The sequence below is a fragment of the Rhincodon typus genome, chromosome 17 (genome assembly GCF_021869965.1).
Source record: "Rhincodon typus isolate 14 chromosome 17, sRhiTyp1.1, whole genome shotgun sequence".
In the NCBI taxonomy this organism is placed as follows: domain Eukaryota; kingdom Metazoa; phylum Chordata; class Chondrichthyes; order Orectolobiformes; family Rhincodontidae; genus Rhincodon; species Rhincodon typus.
The window spans coordinates 1,359,416-1,378,088 of record NC_063348.1 but is presented as its reverse complement, the minus strand read 5'-3'; the positions used below and the strand labels follow the sequence as shown (position 1 = coordinate 1,378,088).

Sequence of the window (18,673 nt, the reverse complement as noted above, 5' to 3'; positions counted from 1 at the left end):
TCTGTGGAAAGACAAACAGAGTTAATATTTCAAGTCCAATGACCCTCCTTCAGAACCAATGGCAGCTGGGGAAAGGTGGTGTATATGCTGAAGACAGGTGGTTAAAGGAGTAAACAATAGGTAGAGATTGAGCCTAGAGAGAGAAAACAGCAGTTGAGCAGACAAAATGATGGACAATGATAAGTCAAAGAGAAAGAAGTGCTGCTTCATTTTCTATTTACCTCTAGTTTAAAAGAATAGAGCAGCTTTACTTTCAGTTTAAAAAAAGTATAGGGAGCATTACTCTGCGTCTAACTCCATGCTGTCCCTGTATTGAATCGAATAGAGGACGGCAGAGCAATGTCACTGAGCATTCTGGAGAGAAGTCGGCTCAGTCACTACAACTGATCAGCGGAGTGAGGAAGAACCCAATGTCAAGAAACGTGTTCCATACTTCCTGCCTGTTCTAACCGAAAAACAAAGGAGACAGAGAGATTGAGAGAGACTGTTAAGAAGTTTGTTGTAGCCTAAAGGGTATTTGGTCTGCTTGTTAAGAATGCATTGTAATTTAAGGAACCAGTCAATGCAGCTAGTTGATACAAGTGCAGGTGAATCCTGGGCTTCAGTGAATATGATGACCAAGGTAAAGGCAAAAGATTCTTTTATCTTTCTTTGTGTAAAGGGGCAGAGATGGCAGTTAGGGCAGTGGTGGGACATCAGGGAGCAGCCTAGTGTCCCTGACGACTATGTCTGCAGGAAGGGTGACTGGCTGCAGCTCCTCACAGACAGTGTGGTCCAGTTGGATGCACCAAGGAGCACACAGGGGGCAGAGAGTGTGATAGACGCTAGTTACAGTGAGGTGGTCACACCAGAGGTTCAGTCAAGTAGATGGGTGACCACCAAGAGAGGCAGGAAGGTAGTACAGGAGTGTCCTGTGGCTATTCCCCTCTCTAACAGGTTTACTGTTTTGGATACTGTTGGCAGGGCAATAGCCTCTCAGGGTAGTATAATAGCAGCAGCCTGTGGAACCATAACTGGCTCTGCTGTAGAGCAGGGTCGGGCAGGATCCAAGCGAGTGATTGTGGTTGGAGACTCACTAGTTAGGGGCACAGACAGCTGTTTCTGTGGCTGTGTTCGAGACTCCAGGATGGTGTGCTGCCTCCCTGGTGCCAGGGTCAAGGACATTTCTAAGTGATTGCACAAAATTCTTAAGGGGGAGCGTGAACAGCCAGAGGTCCTGGTGCACATAGGTACCAACAACATAAACAGTAAGAAGGATGGGGTCCTGCAGAGTGAATGCAGTGAGTTAGGAAAGAGGCTGAAGAGCAGGACTTTGAAAGTAGTAATCTCTGGGTTAATAGCAGTACCATGTGCTAGTGAGGCAAGGAACAGAAAGATAGAAGAGATGAATGTGTGGCTAAGGAGCTGGTGCAAGAGGCACGGTTTCAGGTTCTTGGATCATTGAGACCACTGTACAAGAGGGACAGATTGCACCTAAACTGGAAGGGAACCAATATCCTCGCAGGGAGGTTCACTAGTGCTACTAGAGTGGAAGGGGGCTGGGAACCAGAGCAGCAGGTGAGCAAGTGGAGGGATTGAGGGGAAGGTAGATGTTGAGACCAGTAAATCAGAAAGAAAGGACAGGCAGAGACAGGTGAATGAACACAGCGGTATTAATGGGCTGAACTGTGTTTATTTTAATGCAAGGAGTATTATAGGCAAGGCAGATGAGCTTCGAGCCTGGATCAGTACATGGGACTATGATGTTGTGGCCATTACAGAGACTTGGTTGAGAGAGGGGGACAGGACTGGCTGCTCAATGTTCCAGGCTTTGGTTGTTTTAGACAAGATAGAAAGGAAGGCAAGAGGTGGAAGAGTTCCATTACTGATCATGGAAAACGTTCCATCTGCCCTCAGAGAGGACATACTGGAGGGCTCATCCACTGAAGCAATATGGGTAGAGCTCAAAAATAAGATGGGTGCAATAGGATTATACTATAGGCCCCCCCAACAGCCACCGAGCCATTGAGGAACAAATATGTCGGCAGATTATGGAAAGGTGCAATAAAAACAGAGTTGTCGTAGTGGGTGACTTTAACTTCCCCAAGATTGACTGGGACTCCCTTAGAGCAAGAGGCTTAGACGGGGCAGAATTTGTTAAGTACATCCAAGACGATTTCTTGAAACAGTATGTGGATAGTCCAACTAGAAGAGGGGCTATACTGGACCTTGTATTGGCTAATGAGCCTGGCCAGGTGACTGACGTTTCAGTGGGAGAACATTTTGGAAACAGTGATCATAATTCCTTAAGTTTTAAGATAGCTATGAACAAGGATAAGTGAGGACCTGGCAGGAAGATACTAAACTGGGGGGAGGGTAAGTTACATCAGTATTAGGCGGGAGCTAGGGAGTGTTAATTGGGAGGAGCTGTTATCAAGCAAGTCCACTTTTGACATGTGGGAACTGTTTCAAGACCTGCTGGAGAGAGTTCAAGACCAGCATGTTTCAGTAAGGAGGAAGGACAACGATGGCAACGTAAGGGACTCTTGCATAATGAGGGAGGTTGTGAATTTAGTCAAAAAGGAGAAAAAGCACGTGAGGTTTAGGAAGCTAAAACTGGACACTGCTCATGACGAATATAAGTAAAGCAGGCAAGTACTCAAAAGAGGCCATGAAACGACCTTGGCAAGGAGAGTTAAAGGGAATCCCAAGGCATTGTGTCGATACATTAAAAACAAGCGGGTAACTAGGGAAAAGGTAGGACCACTCAAGGATAAAGGAGGGAACTTGTGCTTGGAGGCACAGGATGTGGGCAAGATCCTAAACGAGTACTTTGCAACAGTATCTATGGAGGATACTGAGATTTGTGTGGAGCACGCTGATATGCTAGGGCATCTTGAGATCAAGAAAGAAATGGTGCTGGATTTCTTGAAGAGTATTAAGGTGGATACATCCCCAGGGCTTGATGGTATCTAACCCAGGTTATTGAGAGAGGCAACAGAGGAGATTGCTGGGGCCTTGACCAAGGATCTTTGCATCCTTGCTAGCCACTGGAGGTGTCCCGGAAGATGGTGAGTGGCTAATGTTGTTCCTAAATTCAAGAATTGAAATAGGAATAATCCAGGAAAATGCAGATGGGTGAGTCCCACATCAGTGGTTGGGAAGCTATTGGAGAGAATTCTAAGGGATAGGATTTATGCAGATTTGGAAAAGCATGGCCTAATTAGGGACAGTCAACATGGCTTTGTGCGGGGCTGGTCATGTCTTACTAACGATTTAAATTTTTGAGGTGGTGACAAAGGTGATTGATGAGGGTAGAGCAGTGGATGTTGTTTACATGGATTTTAGTAAGGCTGTCGACAAGGTCCCTCATGGTAGGATCATCCAGAAGATTAAGATGCATGGGATCCATAGTGACTGAGCTGTGATTCAGAATTGGCTTGCCCACAGAAGACAGAGGGTAGTGTGGAAGGCTGTTTTTCAGGCTGGAGGTCCACGACTAGTAGTGTTCTGCAGGGATCCATACTGGGATTTCTGCTGTTTGTGATATATATAAATGACTCAGACGAAAATGTAGATGGGTGGATTAGTGAGTGTGCAGATGATACAAGGATTGGAGGAGATGTGGATAGTGGAAGGTTGTCAAAGGATACAGTGGGATATAGATCAGTTGCAGATTTGGGTGGAGAAATGGCAGATGGAGTTTAATCCAGGTCAGTATGAGGTGCTGCACTTTGGGACATCAAATGTTAAGGAATAAAGTTAATGGCAGGACTTTGAACAGCATTGATCTTGGGTTCAAGACCATAGCTCCCTGAAAGTGGCTATGCAAGTAGACAAGGTGGTAAAGAAGGCGTATGGTATGCTTACCTTTATTGGTCAGGAAATTGAGTACGAGAGTCAGGATGTCAGGTTGCAGCTTTATTAGACTTTAGTTAGGCCACACATTGAGTATTGAGTTCAATTCTGGTCACCACATTACAGGAAGGATGTGGAGGATTTGAAGAGGGTGCAGAAGAGGTTTACCAGGATGCTGCCTGGATTAGAGGATATGAGCTACAAGGAGAGGCTGGAAAAACTCAGGCTGTTCTCTCTTGAGCAGCAGAGGCTGAGGGGAGACTTGATAGATGACTATAAAATTATGAGATGCATAGACAGGGTTGACTGTCAGAATCTTTTTCCCAGACTTGAAATGTCAAATATTAGAGGACTTGCATTTAAGTTGAGGGGGGCAAGTACAAAGGAGATGTGATGGGCAGGTGTTTTTTTAAAACAGAGAGTGGTAGGAGTCTGGAATGCACTGCCTGGGATGGTGGCAGAGGCAGATACGATAAGGACATTTGAGGGACTTTTAAATAAGCACATAAATATCCAGGAATGGAGGGATATGGACCAAGGGCAGGCAGAAGGGATTAGTATGGCATTATGTTCGGCACAACATCATGGGCTGAAGGGCCCATTCCTGTGCTGTACAGTTCTATATTCTATGAATGATTTTTTGAGACTGAATAACAGCATCCGGAGATGGTGTGTTTGAGAATGATGAACAGCACAGAGAGAGTCAGAGCAGAGAGAGGTCACTCACTGGTTACGTCATAAGAGAATCACAATGATGGTGGGGCAGAGATTTAGGTTTCTTTAAAATATCAAGAAGAATGAATGATGTCAGAAAGAAAAGAATAGCCACTACAAATTAATTAACAGCCATAGTGGATAAATCCAATTGAATGGGCCCAATAAACGTATTTTAGATGTTGTGCTCAATGATTTAGAATATGACCTGAATTAGTCAAGAGGAGTAATCAGAATTCTGAGATTATCACTATGTCAGCGTCACTTTGTACACAAACTTGCCCAAGCAGATTCGATGCATGCTTCCTCCTCTCCTGGAAGAACTGGAAGCAACAGCATTGTTTGGATATTGAAAAACCAGGGTCATGCTTAGTCCTACCTCTTCAACCACATGGTGTAGTGATGGCTCCTGCCCAGTTTTCTCCATTTCGGTGCACTGCAAGTCAAAACAGGAAACATAATTGGCAGAATAAAAACCGAAAGAACTGCGGATGCTGTAAATCAGGAACAAAAACAGAAGTTGCTGGAAAAGCTCAGCAGGTCTGGCAACATCTGTGAAGAATACTCAGAGTTAATGTTTTGGGTCCAGTGACCCTTCCTCAGTTCTGCCAGACCTGCTAAGTTTTTCCAGCAACTTCTGTTTTTGAACATAATTGATAGGTCAGGAACGATTATGATGGATGCATATCAGCGGATGAACTATTGAAGTTAACCCTGAGTATCAAAGAGAATTCTCCAATCTCCTGTTGGTGGAGATCACACAATCGGTCAACTATCAAGGAAAACTAATGGAAAACAGCACTAGACTGACAGAGTAGCTAGAATAACAGATACACAGGAGTGAATTACTTACTGGAATCTAATCGCGGAATTCAGGATGGTTTACATATAAAATAACAGCTGTTTGGGAGTGAGTTACATACTGGAATCCAATCAAGGGATTTACACACAAAATAACAGATACCTGGAAATGAGTTAGACTTGAATCTAACTGAGGGGCTTATCTAGGATAACAAATACCCCGGAGTGAAACATAGACTAGAATCTAATTGGGGGGTGGGGTGGTTTGGTCGTTTTATAGATAGGATTTCAGATACTGGGAGTTGGATACATTCAGTAAAAGAGTTGAATTATAAGGCTGGCAGTTACCTCATTTTCTTTCATCTCCTGATAGCTCTGTAACAAAAAGATACAGAGGAAGTGAGAACGGGACTGCAACATGATGAGCACATGATACAGAGAAAGACAGACAGAAAGGAACTGCAGAGTGACAGGGCATTAGTAAGAAACTGAAAATAAAATCCAGCATGAGATGGACAGTTTTTAATCACAGAGGAGTGAGAGTAAAATGACACTCAATCTCCAATACCTGCATATAACTAGGGTCTGACATTCCAATTCTGACCAATTATTTAGTGGCTGTGTCCATACTGCCAAAGTAAAAGTGTGGCTGAAGGTGGAGGGCTACAGTGTGACCTCAGAGAGTCCACAGCCAAATCGCCCTGTGACGGTCCAACGTGAGGAGTTTCAGTCTTTGTCTCAGTAAGCTGCCGACTCCTGGTGTGTACAGGTCTAACAGGTTCTAGCTGCTCTCCACTAACAGTCCCAGCCTCGGATTCTGTTGTGGCAGACACCAGTGCACATTTCCCAGGTGTAAGATACCATGTGTCCATCCTACTTCCACCCTCGCAGTCTGTAGACACATCTCAGGAGAACTGCTGTTACCCAGTAGGTGACAGATTGACAGACAGCATTCATCCTTCAGTGTCCCAACACAGGAGTGCCAAATCCAAACCACCTCCAATGCCCAAACATGGAAGCACACTCTCCCCCACAAGTGTCCTGAGACGGGAGCACAATCACCACATCTCTTTCCCCACCAGCCCAGTGTCTCATTGCGTGATCATTCATAACACCATGAACAACAGCAGCTACCTGCAGTACTTTGCCATGTACAATGGTCCCAATGGTTCCTGCACACAAGCGAGGTGTTAGGCCTTTAAACAGACCCCACTTTCCATCGATGCTCACAATGTGCTTGGCTGCAAGACAAACAGCAGAAAGTATCAAATTCATCAAGTTTGATCTTCTCAAATACAGGAACAGTGAAATGAACAAATACTAGTAAAACACTGCCATAGTGTCCTGGGTCCAACCATCGCTTCATCAATGACCTTCCCTCCATCAATTTCCAGGCACAGGCTGAGAAGTGGCAAGTAACGTTTGTGTCATACAAGTGTCAGTCAATGACCATCTCCAACAATAGAGAATATTAATATTGCCCGTTGACATTCAATAGCACCAAGAACATCCAGGACAAAGCCGCTCACTTTGACTGGAACTCTACACACTACCTTCAATTAGATTAGATTGGAGAAATTAGACTGGGGGGGGCGGGTGGCGGTGATTTGAGAGTAAATCCACAACTGACATATCAGAATCTTTTAAAGGCCAGTTGATCAGAATTCAGGACCAGCATGTTCCTGTGAGGATGAAAGATAAAGGTGGCAAGGTTCTGGAACCTTGGATGACAAGAGATGTTGAAAGGTTAGTCATAAAGAAAAAGGAAGCATATGTATGGTTTAGGAAACTGAAATCAGCTAAGGCTCTTGAAGGGTATAAAGGAAGCAGAAAAGAACTTAAGCAAGAAATCATGAGGGCTAGGAGGGGCCATTAAATGTCTTGACACGTAGAATTAAGGAGAATACCAAGATATTTTATATGTATATCAGAAGCAAGAGGGTAGCTAGGGAAAGGAGGGAATATTTGCATGGAGCAAGAGGAAGTGGTGAGCTTATTAATTAATACTTTGCATTGGTAATGACCAAGGAGGAGGACATAGATGATGTTAAATTAGGGAGGGATATGCTGTTATTCTGGGGCATGTTGATATTAAGAAGGATGTGAGGTTGGGTGTCTTGAAAAACATCAAGGTAGATAAGACCCCAGAGCCTGATGGAATGTATCCCAGGATACTGAAGGAGGCAACAGAGGAGATGGCTGAGGCCTTAACAGATGTCTTTGTAACCTCTTTAGCCACAGCCAATATCCCAGGAGACAGGAGAAGAGCCAATGTTGTTCCTTTGTTCAAGAAAGGCAACAGGAACAATGCAGGAAATAATAGGTCAATGAGCCTTACACCAGCAGCAGGGAAATTATTGGAGAAGATTCCTAGGGACAGGATTTACTTGCATTTTGAGAAGAATGGACTTATTAGGGATAGTCAGCATGGCTTTGTGTTGGGAGGTCTTGTCTCACAAACTTGATTGACTTTTTTTGAGATTCATAAGGGTAGGGCAGTGGACATTGTCTACACGGACTTTACTAAAGCATAAAGATATCCTGGTCCAGAAGATCAAATTGCAAGGAATCCCTAGTGAGTTGGCAAGTTAGACACAAAATTGGCTTGGGCACAGAAGACAGAGGGTAGTTGTGGAGGGGCGTTTTCTGACTAGAGGTACATGACTACGTTGTTCTGCAAGGATCAGTGTTGGGACCTCTGTTGTTTGTAATGTATATAAATGATTTGGATGAAAATGTAAATGGTCTGATTAGTAAGGTTGCAGATGACAAGAAAATTGATGGAGTTGAGGATAATGAAGCAGGTTATCAAAGGATACAGCAGGATATAGACCATAGAGTCAAAGAGTCAGAGTTATACAGCACGAAACAGACCCCTCAGTCCAACACATCCATCCTAACCAGATGTTCTAAAGTAATCTAGTTCTATTTGCCAGCATTTGGACCATATATCTCTAAATTTTTCCTATTCATGCATGCTTTCAAATGGCTTTTATATCTTGTAATCGTACCCGCCTCCGCCTCCACCACCACCTCCGGCAGCTTGTTCCATACATAAAACACCCTCTGCACAAGTTGGAAAGATGGGCGAGAAATGGTAGATAGAGTTTAATCCAGACAAGTGTGAGGTAATACATTTTGGGAGGTCAAATGCAAGAGGAAAGTAGATAAGAAACGGCAGGACCCTAAGAGGCATTAACATACGGCTGGATCTTCAGATAAATTCCATAGCTCCCTGAATGTGGCAACACAAATGGTAAGGAAGACATACGGCATGCCTGTCTTCATCATTCAGGACACTGAGTGTAAAAGTTGACAAATCATGTTACAGCTGTGTAAAACTTTAGTCAGGCCACATTTGGAGTATTGCATGAAGTTCTGGTCACCATAGTATAGAAAGGAAGTTTTGGATAGGGTGCAAAACAGCTCTATCAGGCTGTTGCCAGAATTGGAATACATTAGCTACAAGGAGAGGTAGGACAAACTTGGATTATTTTCACTAGAGTGTTGGAGACTGGAGGGCGACCTGACAGAAATATGTAATATTATGAGAGGTGTGGATAGTCAGAGTCTTTTTCTCAGGGTGAAACTATCACATACTAAGGTGAGAAGCAGAAAAGTCTAAAGGAGTTGTGAGGAATGTGTTTTTTTTTTTACACAAAGGGTAATAGGTGCCTGAAGCAAGCTGACGGGGAGGTGGTAGAAGCAGATACGATAGCAACGTTTAAGAGGCAGAAACATGAACTGGCAAAAAGAGAGGGATACGGACCATGTGCAGGCAGATGGGATTAGTGAAGAATGGCATCATGGTCAGCACAGACATGGTGAGCTGAAGGGCCTGTTCATGTGCTATACTGTTCTACGTTCAACATTCACTCTCTTCACCATTGACAGTGGCAAGAGTGACTTACATACAGAGTAAAGATCTCTCTACTCTTTTAAATTGAAAGGAGAGCTTCCTCAACAATATCTCCATCAAACACTCCCAGAACAGAGACAGCAGAGTGTTAAATTAAAGCTACCTATACTCTTTCAAACTAAAAGAAATGCCTGCTCTACTTTTTTAACCTAAAGGCAAAACTGCAAAGCTCCCTCAACACAGTCTCCAAACACCACCGGGACAGGGACACCAGGGGGTTAGATACAGAGTAATGCTCCCTTTGCCCGTCAAGCACTCCAAAGCAGTGCTACAGCATAACATGAATGCAGTGACTCTACGGTGAAGAACGTGTTAGCTGAGTGTACATGGCCACTGATAGACAGCAATCTCAGGAACAAACATTGATCTGCATCATTTTTGTACGCACCATATGTAAAGAGTCCGGGCAGCTGGAGAACTGGTCGTCTGAAGATGTTTCGACCCATCACTGGTGCAATGGGCTCATGACCGACCTAGGGTAGGCAGATAAATAATTTCAGCAACTTGGATTACAAAATCAATTTAAAGGGAGAACATCAAATTGAAGGCAGTTACCCTGACGAGCAGCCCACCCTCCAAATGGCACAGCCGACTCTGTGACAGATATCAATGGGATGTTGAGTTTCTCCCCACCTTACAACCAGTAATAATCCCTCAATGAGAAGCTACAGGAAAACAAAGAAAGCAAAATACTGCAGGTAATGAAAATCTAAAAGGAAATAAAGTGCTGGAACCCATTAGCAATTCAGCTGGCATCTTTGCAGGAGAGAAGAGAAAGAATCCACATTTCACATCAGTGACCCTTCGTCAGAACTAGGGAAATCTGGAAGGGAAGGCCAGTGAAAGGGCAGGAGATGGGAGACACTAAATGTCAAAACAGTTGGTGGGAAGAACTGATGGAAGTAGAAATGGGACAAAACAAAATAGAGTTAGAGGTTGGTGTGAATGGCAGAAAAACTAAACACCTGGTCATTGTAATGCTGCGTTTTTGGGGATCTTGTTGTGTAGAAATGGGCTGCCCTGTTTTCTATATTGAATGATAACTTTTGAATGGTAAAGTATTGAATACCTTAAAAGTATTGAAACAAGACACAAGGGAAAGCCAGCCTCTATCTTTCAGACTTGTGGAACCACTAATAGCAGAGAGGGTGCTGAGCCAGGTTTGTGACTGCTGCTATCGAACTGAGAGAGACACTCTGACAAACACACAGTGGCTTAAAATAGCCCAGTCACAATGTGCAAAGACTGACACTTACTTTCCTCCCCCATAATTACTTTGTGCAGTGCTTTTAACCAAGTGCAGGTCCCACCCGGGGCCAAGCATTGCTTCTGGCGTTGGGTCTGGCTCCTACTGGACCTCTAATTACAGCCTGCGCATTGTCTCCCTTTAACCTCAACTGCTTGTTCCTAGAATCCAGCATAAACAGTTACCACCTGCAGGTCAGTGACTGGATATTATCCAGAGCCAGCACCTTCTCTCTGTGCCAAGTGGCCCATTCTGAATTCTGCCAGCATGGCGTTGGACAGGCAGCATCAGCTTGACTGAACAGTAGGGATGGTGCACATTGCCTCCCAAATGTCTTGGTGCTGTGTGGACAGTCACTTGACAGTGATTTGGCTATGGGTGGGTTTGTGTGCCCCTGACATTTTATTGCCAAGACCCACTGAGGTGCCCCACTGGCCAACTGAGAGCCAGTAACCTGGCAGGAGGCATGAGAAAAACCTGATCCTCATTGGCTCAGCCAGAAGCTGGGCGGGCAATGGAAAACTACATTCCACTACAAGCTGGCGATAAGAATCTGTCAATCAAAACAGACAAAAAATGAAGTTAATAAGATTTTTGTTGGGTGAGGCTATTGAGGGTTAAGGTAATAAATGTCAGAGCAAGCTCAAGAGAGAGAATGGCCTCCAACTGTTCCTACAATTCTCCGGGTGCAACTTTTAGGGAAATGGGTTAATGTACAAACCTTTTGCATGATCTTAGTGAATTAATTTTAACCCATAACCAGTTTAATGGTTTCAATGTAGTAGCTGAATTAAGGACTAAGTTTCAATATCTGAATGAAATGATTAAATATCGGCCTTCAAGTTCTTAATGCCTGCTGAAATGGCCATGGTTTTTGCAGAATTCAGAGTAGACAGAAATCATAGTGTAAAGTTGTGCAAAATTACATACATCTGACCAATAACAGGTAACGTTTTCCTCATTTTCCAAAAGCGTTAAAGATGAAAATGTGTTCAAAGCGCCTGGGTGAAATTTCCTTTGTCCTTGCAGCCACCAATATTGTTTGAATGCCAGCTCCTGGTGTGGTCGCAGATAGGATCTGGATCGAGATTCATAAGCAGCACTCAGGTATGAAGGGGAAAATGGAAAAACCGCTGATGCAACCCAATGCCATATTTTGTACACCATGTAAATTACAAGTTGGGTTATATAATTTTTGGCTTCTGGGTTTGCTTATGTGAATCATCTTATTTGAAAAGAAATCCAAATCATAGCTTAGCCTGTACAAAACGGTCTAGCAGTGTGATGTTTTACAATCCGTCACAAGATGTGAGGTTGTCTTATGAGTAATTTAAGAAGCTTAGCTACTTCACCAAGAGCATAACAAGTCTGAAGATATGGGGTTAAGTTTGTTGTGGAACTGATTGTGGTACAAATTCTGACAAGAGCACACTGGTTTCTCTTCCACGTGGGGGCAAAAGCACTCTTTCACCTCATCGTTAAATCTCTTTTCATTGCCCTTCAGCTCATTTTTGTTTTTCAGGGTAATGAAAATCACCATACTGAGAAAAAGTTGCAACTTTCTAACTATAGTGAAGCCAAGCCTGGTGTGGCTCTGTGGACACATTTACTTGCATCAACATTTTCTTAAATTACACTTGAGGCTCCTGTGGTTTCACCCCTAACATTAAATAAATCCTCAATGGTGACATGGGGAGGTGCTGTACTGAGGACATTCACTCCTTCAACGAAGAGTGGAGAGAAGGGTGCAGATTACACTTCGAAGGGGAGATGACTCCTCTGTAGCAGGTGATTCAGAGGTGCAGTTACAGAAGGCTGAAAACAGTTGAAGTTGATGTGGTGATCTGCCATTAAAGAGACATTAGAGAAACGAAGGACTTACCAGTGGCTAGCCCCAAAATCACTGTCTTACCGTGAAAGACATGAGAGTCAGAGGAAGATGCAAGAACGGTGGTGTTGTACCACTATTAAGGAGTCAATTACTGCAATAAGGAGATGCTATCCTGGAAGGGTCCTTAAATGAGACTTTGTGGGTAGAACTTAGGAATGTTAAGAGGGCATCTATGTTACTGGGAATGTATTACAGGCCCCCAAAGAGTCAGTGGGGAAAAAGAGGAGCAAATATGTAGACAGTTCACAGAGGTATGTAAGAGTAATAATTGGGTAATTATACTGGAGGATTTCAACTTTCCCAACAAAACTTGGGATATTTGGTTTACAGGGAGTGGATTTCTTGAGATATATCCAGGGGAATTTTTTGTTTCAATACACAGAAGGCTCAACATGGGTAGGTGCAGTGCTGGATCTGATTCTGGGGAAAGAAGCCAGACAAGTGTTCGATGTGGCTGCAGGAAACAGTTAGGCGATAGCAATCATAGCTTGGTACAGTTCAATTTGTTATGGACAAGGAAAAAGATGGCCTGCAAAGGATGGCTTTGAATTAGGAGAAGACAGATTTTATTAAAATAAAGCAGGATCTGGCCACAGTAGATTGGCCTTGTAGTAGCTCCTTGCGGGGATAAGTCTACAGCAGAGCAATGGGGGACATTCAAAAACGACCTGGAGAAAGTTCAGGTCCAACATGTAACTTTAGAGGGAAATGTTGGAGCAATAAGTTCAGAGAACCCTGGATATCTAGAACAACTGAGGACTGGATGAGGAAGAGGACAAGGGGATTTAGCAAGTCCAAAGGGAACAATTCAGCTGCGGCCCTAGAAGAATACAGAAAGTGCAGGAGGGAACTTATGAAAGCGATTAGAAGAGCAAAAAGGGGGCATGAGAAACGACTTGCGAACAGGATTAGGGAGAATGCTAAAATATTTTATAAATACATTAAAAGGAAGAGGTCAACCAGGAAAAGAGTAGAGCCCATTAGAGACCAAGGGAGCAACCTGTGTGTAAAGCCGCAGGATATTGGAAAGGTGTTGAATGAATACCTCTCTTTGTCTTCACTCTGGTAAAGGAGAAGGTAGGTACGGAATTCAGGAAAAGGGAGTGTGAGGAACTCGCACAGCTTGACATAGGAAATGGGGATGTATTGGAGGCTCCATCGAGCTTAAAAACAGACAAAACCCCTGGCTCGGAAGAACAGCATCGCAGGCTGCTGTGGGAGGCGAGACGGGAAATTGCAGGGGCTCCGACACAGATGTTTAATTCCTCTGTGGCCACAGGGGAAGTGCTGGGGGACTGGAGGACAGCTAATATAATTCCACTTTTTAAAAAGGGGTGGTAGAGATGAACCAGGAAATTACAGACTGGTAGTCTCATGTCAGTGGATAAAATTCTGAAGGAGTGAATTAATACCCACTTGAAAAGGCATGGGATAATTAGGGATAGTCAGCATGGCTTTGTCAGAGGGAGGTCATGCCTAACAAATATGTTGGAATTTTTTTTGAAAATTTGATCAAGTGTGTGGAAGTTCAGTTGATGTAGTTTATATGGACTTTAGCAAAGCTTTAGACAAGGTCCCATATGGGAGACTAAGAGAAAGTCAAAGCACACGGAATTGAGGGAAACTTGGCATAGCAACAGGACACAAAGGTTGTTTGATTGAGTGGATGAGGTGATGCACTTTGGAAGCAGAAACAAGAGGAGGGAGTATTTAACGAATGGCAGGACACTGGATAGCTTTGAGGAACAGAGGGATCTTGGCGTAGTTATTCACAGATCCCTGAAGTCAGCAAAGCACATGAATTGGATAGTTAAGCAGGTACAAAAACAAAGTTGCTGGAAAAGCTCAGCAGGTGTGGCAGCATCTGAGAAGGAAAAAACAGAGTTAATGTTTCGGGTCCGGTGACCCTTCCTTAAGCAGGCATTTGGGACACTTGGTTTCATCAGTCATGGCATAGAGTATGAGAGAAGGAGGTAATGTTGGAGTTGTACACTACACTGGTCAGGCTACAACTGGAGTACTGTGTGTAGCTCTGATCAACTCATTACAGGAAATATGTGATAGCACTAGAGGGAGTATAGAGGAGGTTCACCAAAATGTTGCTTGGGATGGAGAAACCGAGCTAGGAGAGACTACATAGGCTGGGATTGTTTTCTTTAGAGCAAAGAAGGCGGAGGGGCATGATTGAGGGTATGGACAGGGTGAATAGAGAGCAGCTGTTCCCCTTGGTTGAGGGGTCAATCATGAGATGGCATAGTTTTCAGGGAAGGGGCAAGAAATTCAGTGGGAATTTGGTGAGAAAACATTTTCACTCAGTGGGTGGTGGGAATCTGGAATGCACTGCCTAGGAAGGTAATGGAGGCTGGAAACCTTACAACCTTTAAAAAATATTTGGATGAGCACTTCAAATATCATTCGGATATCATATCATTTAGATATGGGACAAGTGCAGGAAGTTGGGATTAGTGCACTTTTAGTGGTAGTTATGTTGGTGCAGACTCGATGGGCCAAAGGGCCTTTTCTGCGCTGTTTGTGTCTATGAATCTATGACAGACACTGCCAGTTATTAAGACACAAAACTCTAATCCTGATTAAAAAATGTTAATCTTTTAATCAGATAATAATGAACAGCAAGGGACGGTAGCAATGGAAGATATAGAGACTGAGTGCATTTTGATAGAACAGGAAACATTCACTACATTTGTCTAAACACTGCCTGCAACCAATTTTAGATACAGCCATACCTACCAATCATCCTTTTTTAAAATCCTTTCATCCAAAGCAAAAAAGAAACTGTCTTTTTGTCCGTACTTGGAACAGTCCTGCTAAAATGAATATTTAGAACCAAATTCCTTGGGAAGCACAGCCATCAAAAATGAAACTTAAGCACCACCATGAGATGGGGGATGGGCCAGGGATCACATGATGCCAGGAAAGGGAGGGAAGAAATACAGGGCTTGATATAAACCAGGACAACACAGAGTAGCAACAGTCAGGAGAACATGAGGAGGATGAGGATGAGGATGAGCAGACTCTTAGTGATGGTTCTACTTGCAATCATCTGGTTATGCCTGTGCCCCCAAGCTGAACTGCGTCCTGATGCAATCCGACAGCGGCGAGGCCTCGTCGACATGGCCATGACTCTGTGGTGTTACCGCTCCAAATTGGGAATCTCCCTCCTCAAGCTCCACAACTATGGCTGCTATTGTGGGACAGGGGGCTCAAGTAGGCCTGTTGACCCGGTGGACCAGTGCTGTTTTCTCCATGACTGCTGCTACTACCACACCAGGGTGATACTGGGCTGTCACAGCCAGGTTAAGTGGAGTATGTACAATTTCACATGCAAAAGGGCACAGACGGAGTGCAAGGGCCAGACCGTGTGCACCAGGATGTCATGTGAATGCGACAGGGCCTTTGCTGAGTGCTTGTCCCGGGCAAAACCCAGCGACATGCACTACTTCTACAAGACAAGATTCTGCAAGGAGAACAAATCCATCTGCCCTGACATCTTCCCCAACTCCTCCACCATCATGGATTGGATCAAACAAGGCAGTTAAACCCAGGCCATCTCTGTCACAAGGAATTAATGGCATTCTCCCACATACTCTGGCATTTTGTGGCCACGTTTGGAATTGGAAATCCGCTTACCTCATGTGAACCCGGACAGGATTGCTGCATCTGCCACAGGCAGGAGACAACTTTGGCAGGGGAGTGAGTACACAGCTACACCATCCAAACTGACATTCATGACTTTGAAAGAGAAACTGCCAGTCATTTGAAGGTACTGTTTTATACTAAGTATGGGTCTCACTCAGAAACATTATTATGTCACTGTACCATTTTCAGCTTCTTCTAAATAAAAGTTACTTGAATGTGTTTCAAGTGTAACAGTGTTGTCCGGTTGGCTTGGGTTATCAGCACTGCTTGATGTCACATAGACTTATATACAGCAGGTCTGATTGCTCCTCTCAAACTCTGAATTTTATAGGTTTCTATGAAAACCCCCTTCATCCTTCCAAACTCCAGTGAATCTACTCCTACGTGATCCTGTCTCTCTTGCTACATTAGTCCCGTCATCTCAGGAATCAGTCTGGTAAACCTGTTACACCTCCTCCCTCAGATAAGGAGACCAAAATACTCCAGATGTGGTCACATCAAGTACCTGTACAATTATACAACACATCCTTAACCCTGTACTCAAGTCATCTCGCTATGAAAGTCAACGTTCCATTTGCCTTCTTTAGCACCTGCTGCATTTGCATGTTTACCTTCAGCAACTGGTATATAAGGACACCCAGGACTTATTGCACCTTCGTCTTTCCCAATATATTGCCAGATAATAATCTGCCTTCCTGTTTCAGCTACCAAAGCGGATATCCTCACATTTAAGCACATTTTACGTCATCTGCAATGCAAATGCCCACTCACTCAACTTGTCCAAAACTGAAGCACTTGCCCATCCTCGTCAGAGTTCACCCTCCCATCCAGCTTTGGGTTATATGCAAATATTTATTACATTTAGTTCCCTCACCTATTTATCATTAATAAATATTGTGAATAGTTGATCCTTGCTGTACCCTGATAGTCACTAGCTGCCATTCAGAAACAGTTCCGTTTATTCCTATTTTGCTTCCAGTCTGCCAACCAGTTCTCTATTCAGGTCACTACCCCCAATCCCATGAACTTTAATTTTACATGCTAATCTCTTATTTTGATACTTACTGAAAGCCTTCCAAGTGCTACAAATGTCAAATAGAATAAAAACAGGCATTCACTAGGCTTTTCAATAAACTCAAAAACATGATTATTGGAGACAATTCTATTTGTCAAATAAGACAACAACAGTTCAATGTTTTCAGTCCCACTATATCCCTTTAATCACTAATATACACAAGATGTGATTGGAAGAATAGGGAAAACACTCTGGATCGAGACAACAAATTATAAGAGAGTAAAATGGGCCGTCTTTCTCACGAGTTCCTTCAGTTTTGTGTCAACGAGCTCACATTGTTGTCAATCACGCAGTAATAGGAAATCTTGAAAATAGATTTAGGTGAAACAATCAGGAGGTCTGATATTTGAAATTTTGTCAGGGGCTTACAAACTATTGTACTGAGAAAGATAGCTAAAGTGATACTGTCAGATCCAAGCTGTGACTTTTGCATCTGACCAGGAACTACTCATAGCTTCTAAGTGCATATTGAAAATTCACCCATTTGTTAAGTCCTGAGGCTGTTGCAACCCAGGTCCATTAGGGTTTTCTAGGTCTGTTTGCTCAACAATTAGAAGAATTTACCTCCACTCTCGTATCTCTCTAAAAACTTCGATGCACACAGCTCTCCAAAGCACTTGTTGTATATTGTGAATGGTAAATAGAACATTGTTTCCTTAAACTTTCCCTGTACTTTCCAGTTCAAACTATATAAGACCACAAGACATAGGAGCAGAAATTAGGCCATTCGACCCATCGAGTCTCCACCGCCATTCAATCATGGCTGATGGCATATGTATGATTGATCCTTTGCCAACCAATAATGTCAAACACACCCATACACCATATGCCTGAGAAAACTCACTGAGCACCGTCTACCCACTGCCCCGTAGCCAGACCACTCATCCACACCCTCAACATCTTCCCTCACACCCACCATGGCCTCCACATCACTGCCTCTCACACAATCCATTCCCACACAGACAGACACATTCCCCAGTCCTCTGCTCCCTCTATCACACATAAAGATACATTGCCCGGACCCCCACTTCTCTCTCTTACATACACTGACAAACACCAGACCCTCCTCTCACTCTATCGCACATCACCACCACCACCACTCCGCCCCCCGCCAAACCGCACTTCCCCCTACCTCCATACCTCCATTCACAGACACAGACATGCCCTGGCCTCCTGCCTCTACACACAGACAGACACACACACAACCACATATCAATGACCCCCTACCATCACACTCCTTCTCTCCCTCACATACAGACACACTCCCCGGACTCTCTCACCTGGATCAGCAGCTTGACGTACATAAGCGGGTGGGATAGCACCGTCAACCCCGCGCCCAGATACAACTGACTCCTGGTGTCCGCCATCATGGCCCAGAGCGCACGGCCCGGAACCGGAAACTCGTCAGAGACCGCGGGGCGGGGGGGAGGTGAATGTGCGGAAAATTGGAGGATTGGGGAGAGGATGTGAGTGGTAGGGTCTGTGGTTGAGGGTGGGCGCATGTGGGTGAGGAAAATAGGGAGGGAAAGAGAG

General features: G+C 44.0%; 2 protein-coding genes across 3 annotated transcripts in view; one reads left to right on the top strand and one right to left on the bottom strand.

The window, feature by feature from the left end:
- Positions 1–18,599, bottom strand: part of mtch2 (mitochondrial carrier homolog 2) — a 36,649-nt gene extending 18,050 nt beyond the window's left edge. The window contains exons 1-5 of one of the 2 annotated variants that reach the window (XM_048606946.1): positions 18,421–18,599; positions 9,660–9,744; positions 6,487–6,593; positions 5,701–5,727; positions 4,931–4,987 (exon numbers count right to left, since the gene is read on the bottom strand). In XM_048606946.1, coding sequence (XP_048462903.1) covers positions 4,931–4,987; positions 5,701–5,727; positions 6,487–6,593; positions 9,660–9,744; positions 18,421–18,510 — 366 coding nt within the window. In that variant the 5' untranslated portion in view covers positions 18,511–18,599. The remainder of the gene's footprint in view (positions 1–4,930; positions 4,988–5,700; positions 5,728–6,486; positions 6,594–9,659; positions 9,745–18,420) is intronic. The other variant, XM_020525167.2, reaches the window with a different exon arrangement.
- Positions 15,410–16,183, top strand: LOC125485219 (acidic phospholipase A2-like). The gene has a single exon (XM_048606947.1). The coding sequence runs from the start codon at positions 15,411–15,413 to the stop codon at positions 15,963–15,965; it is 555 nt and encodes a 184-aa protein (XP_048462904.1). The 5' UTR covers position 15,410; the 3' UTR covers positions 15,966–16,183.
- Positions 18,600–18,673: the final 74 nt, after the last annotated feature.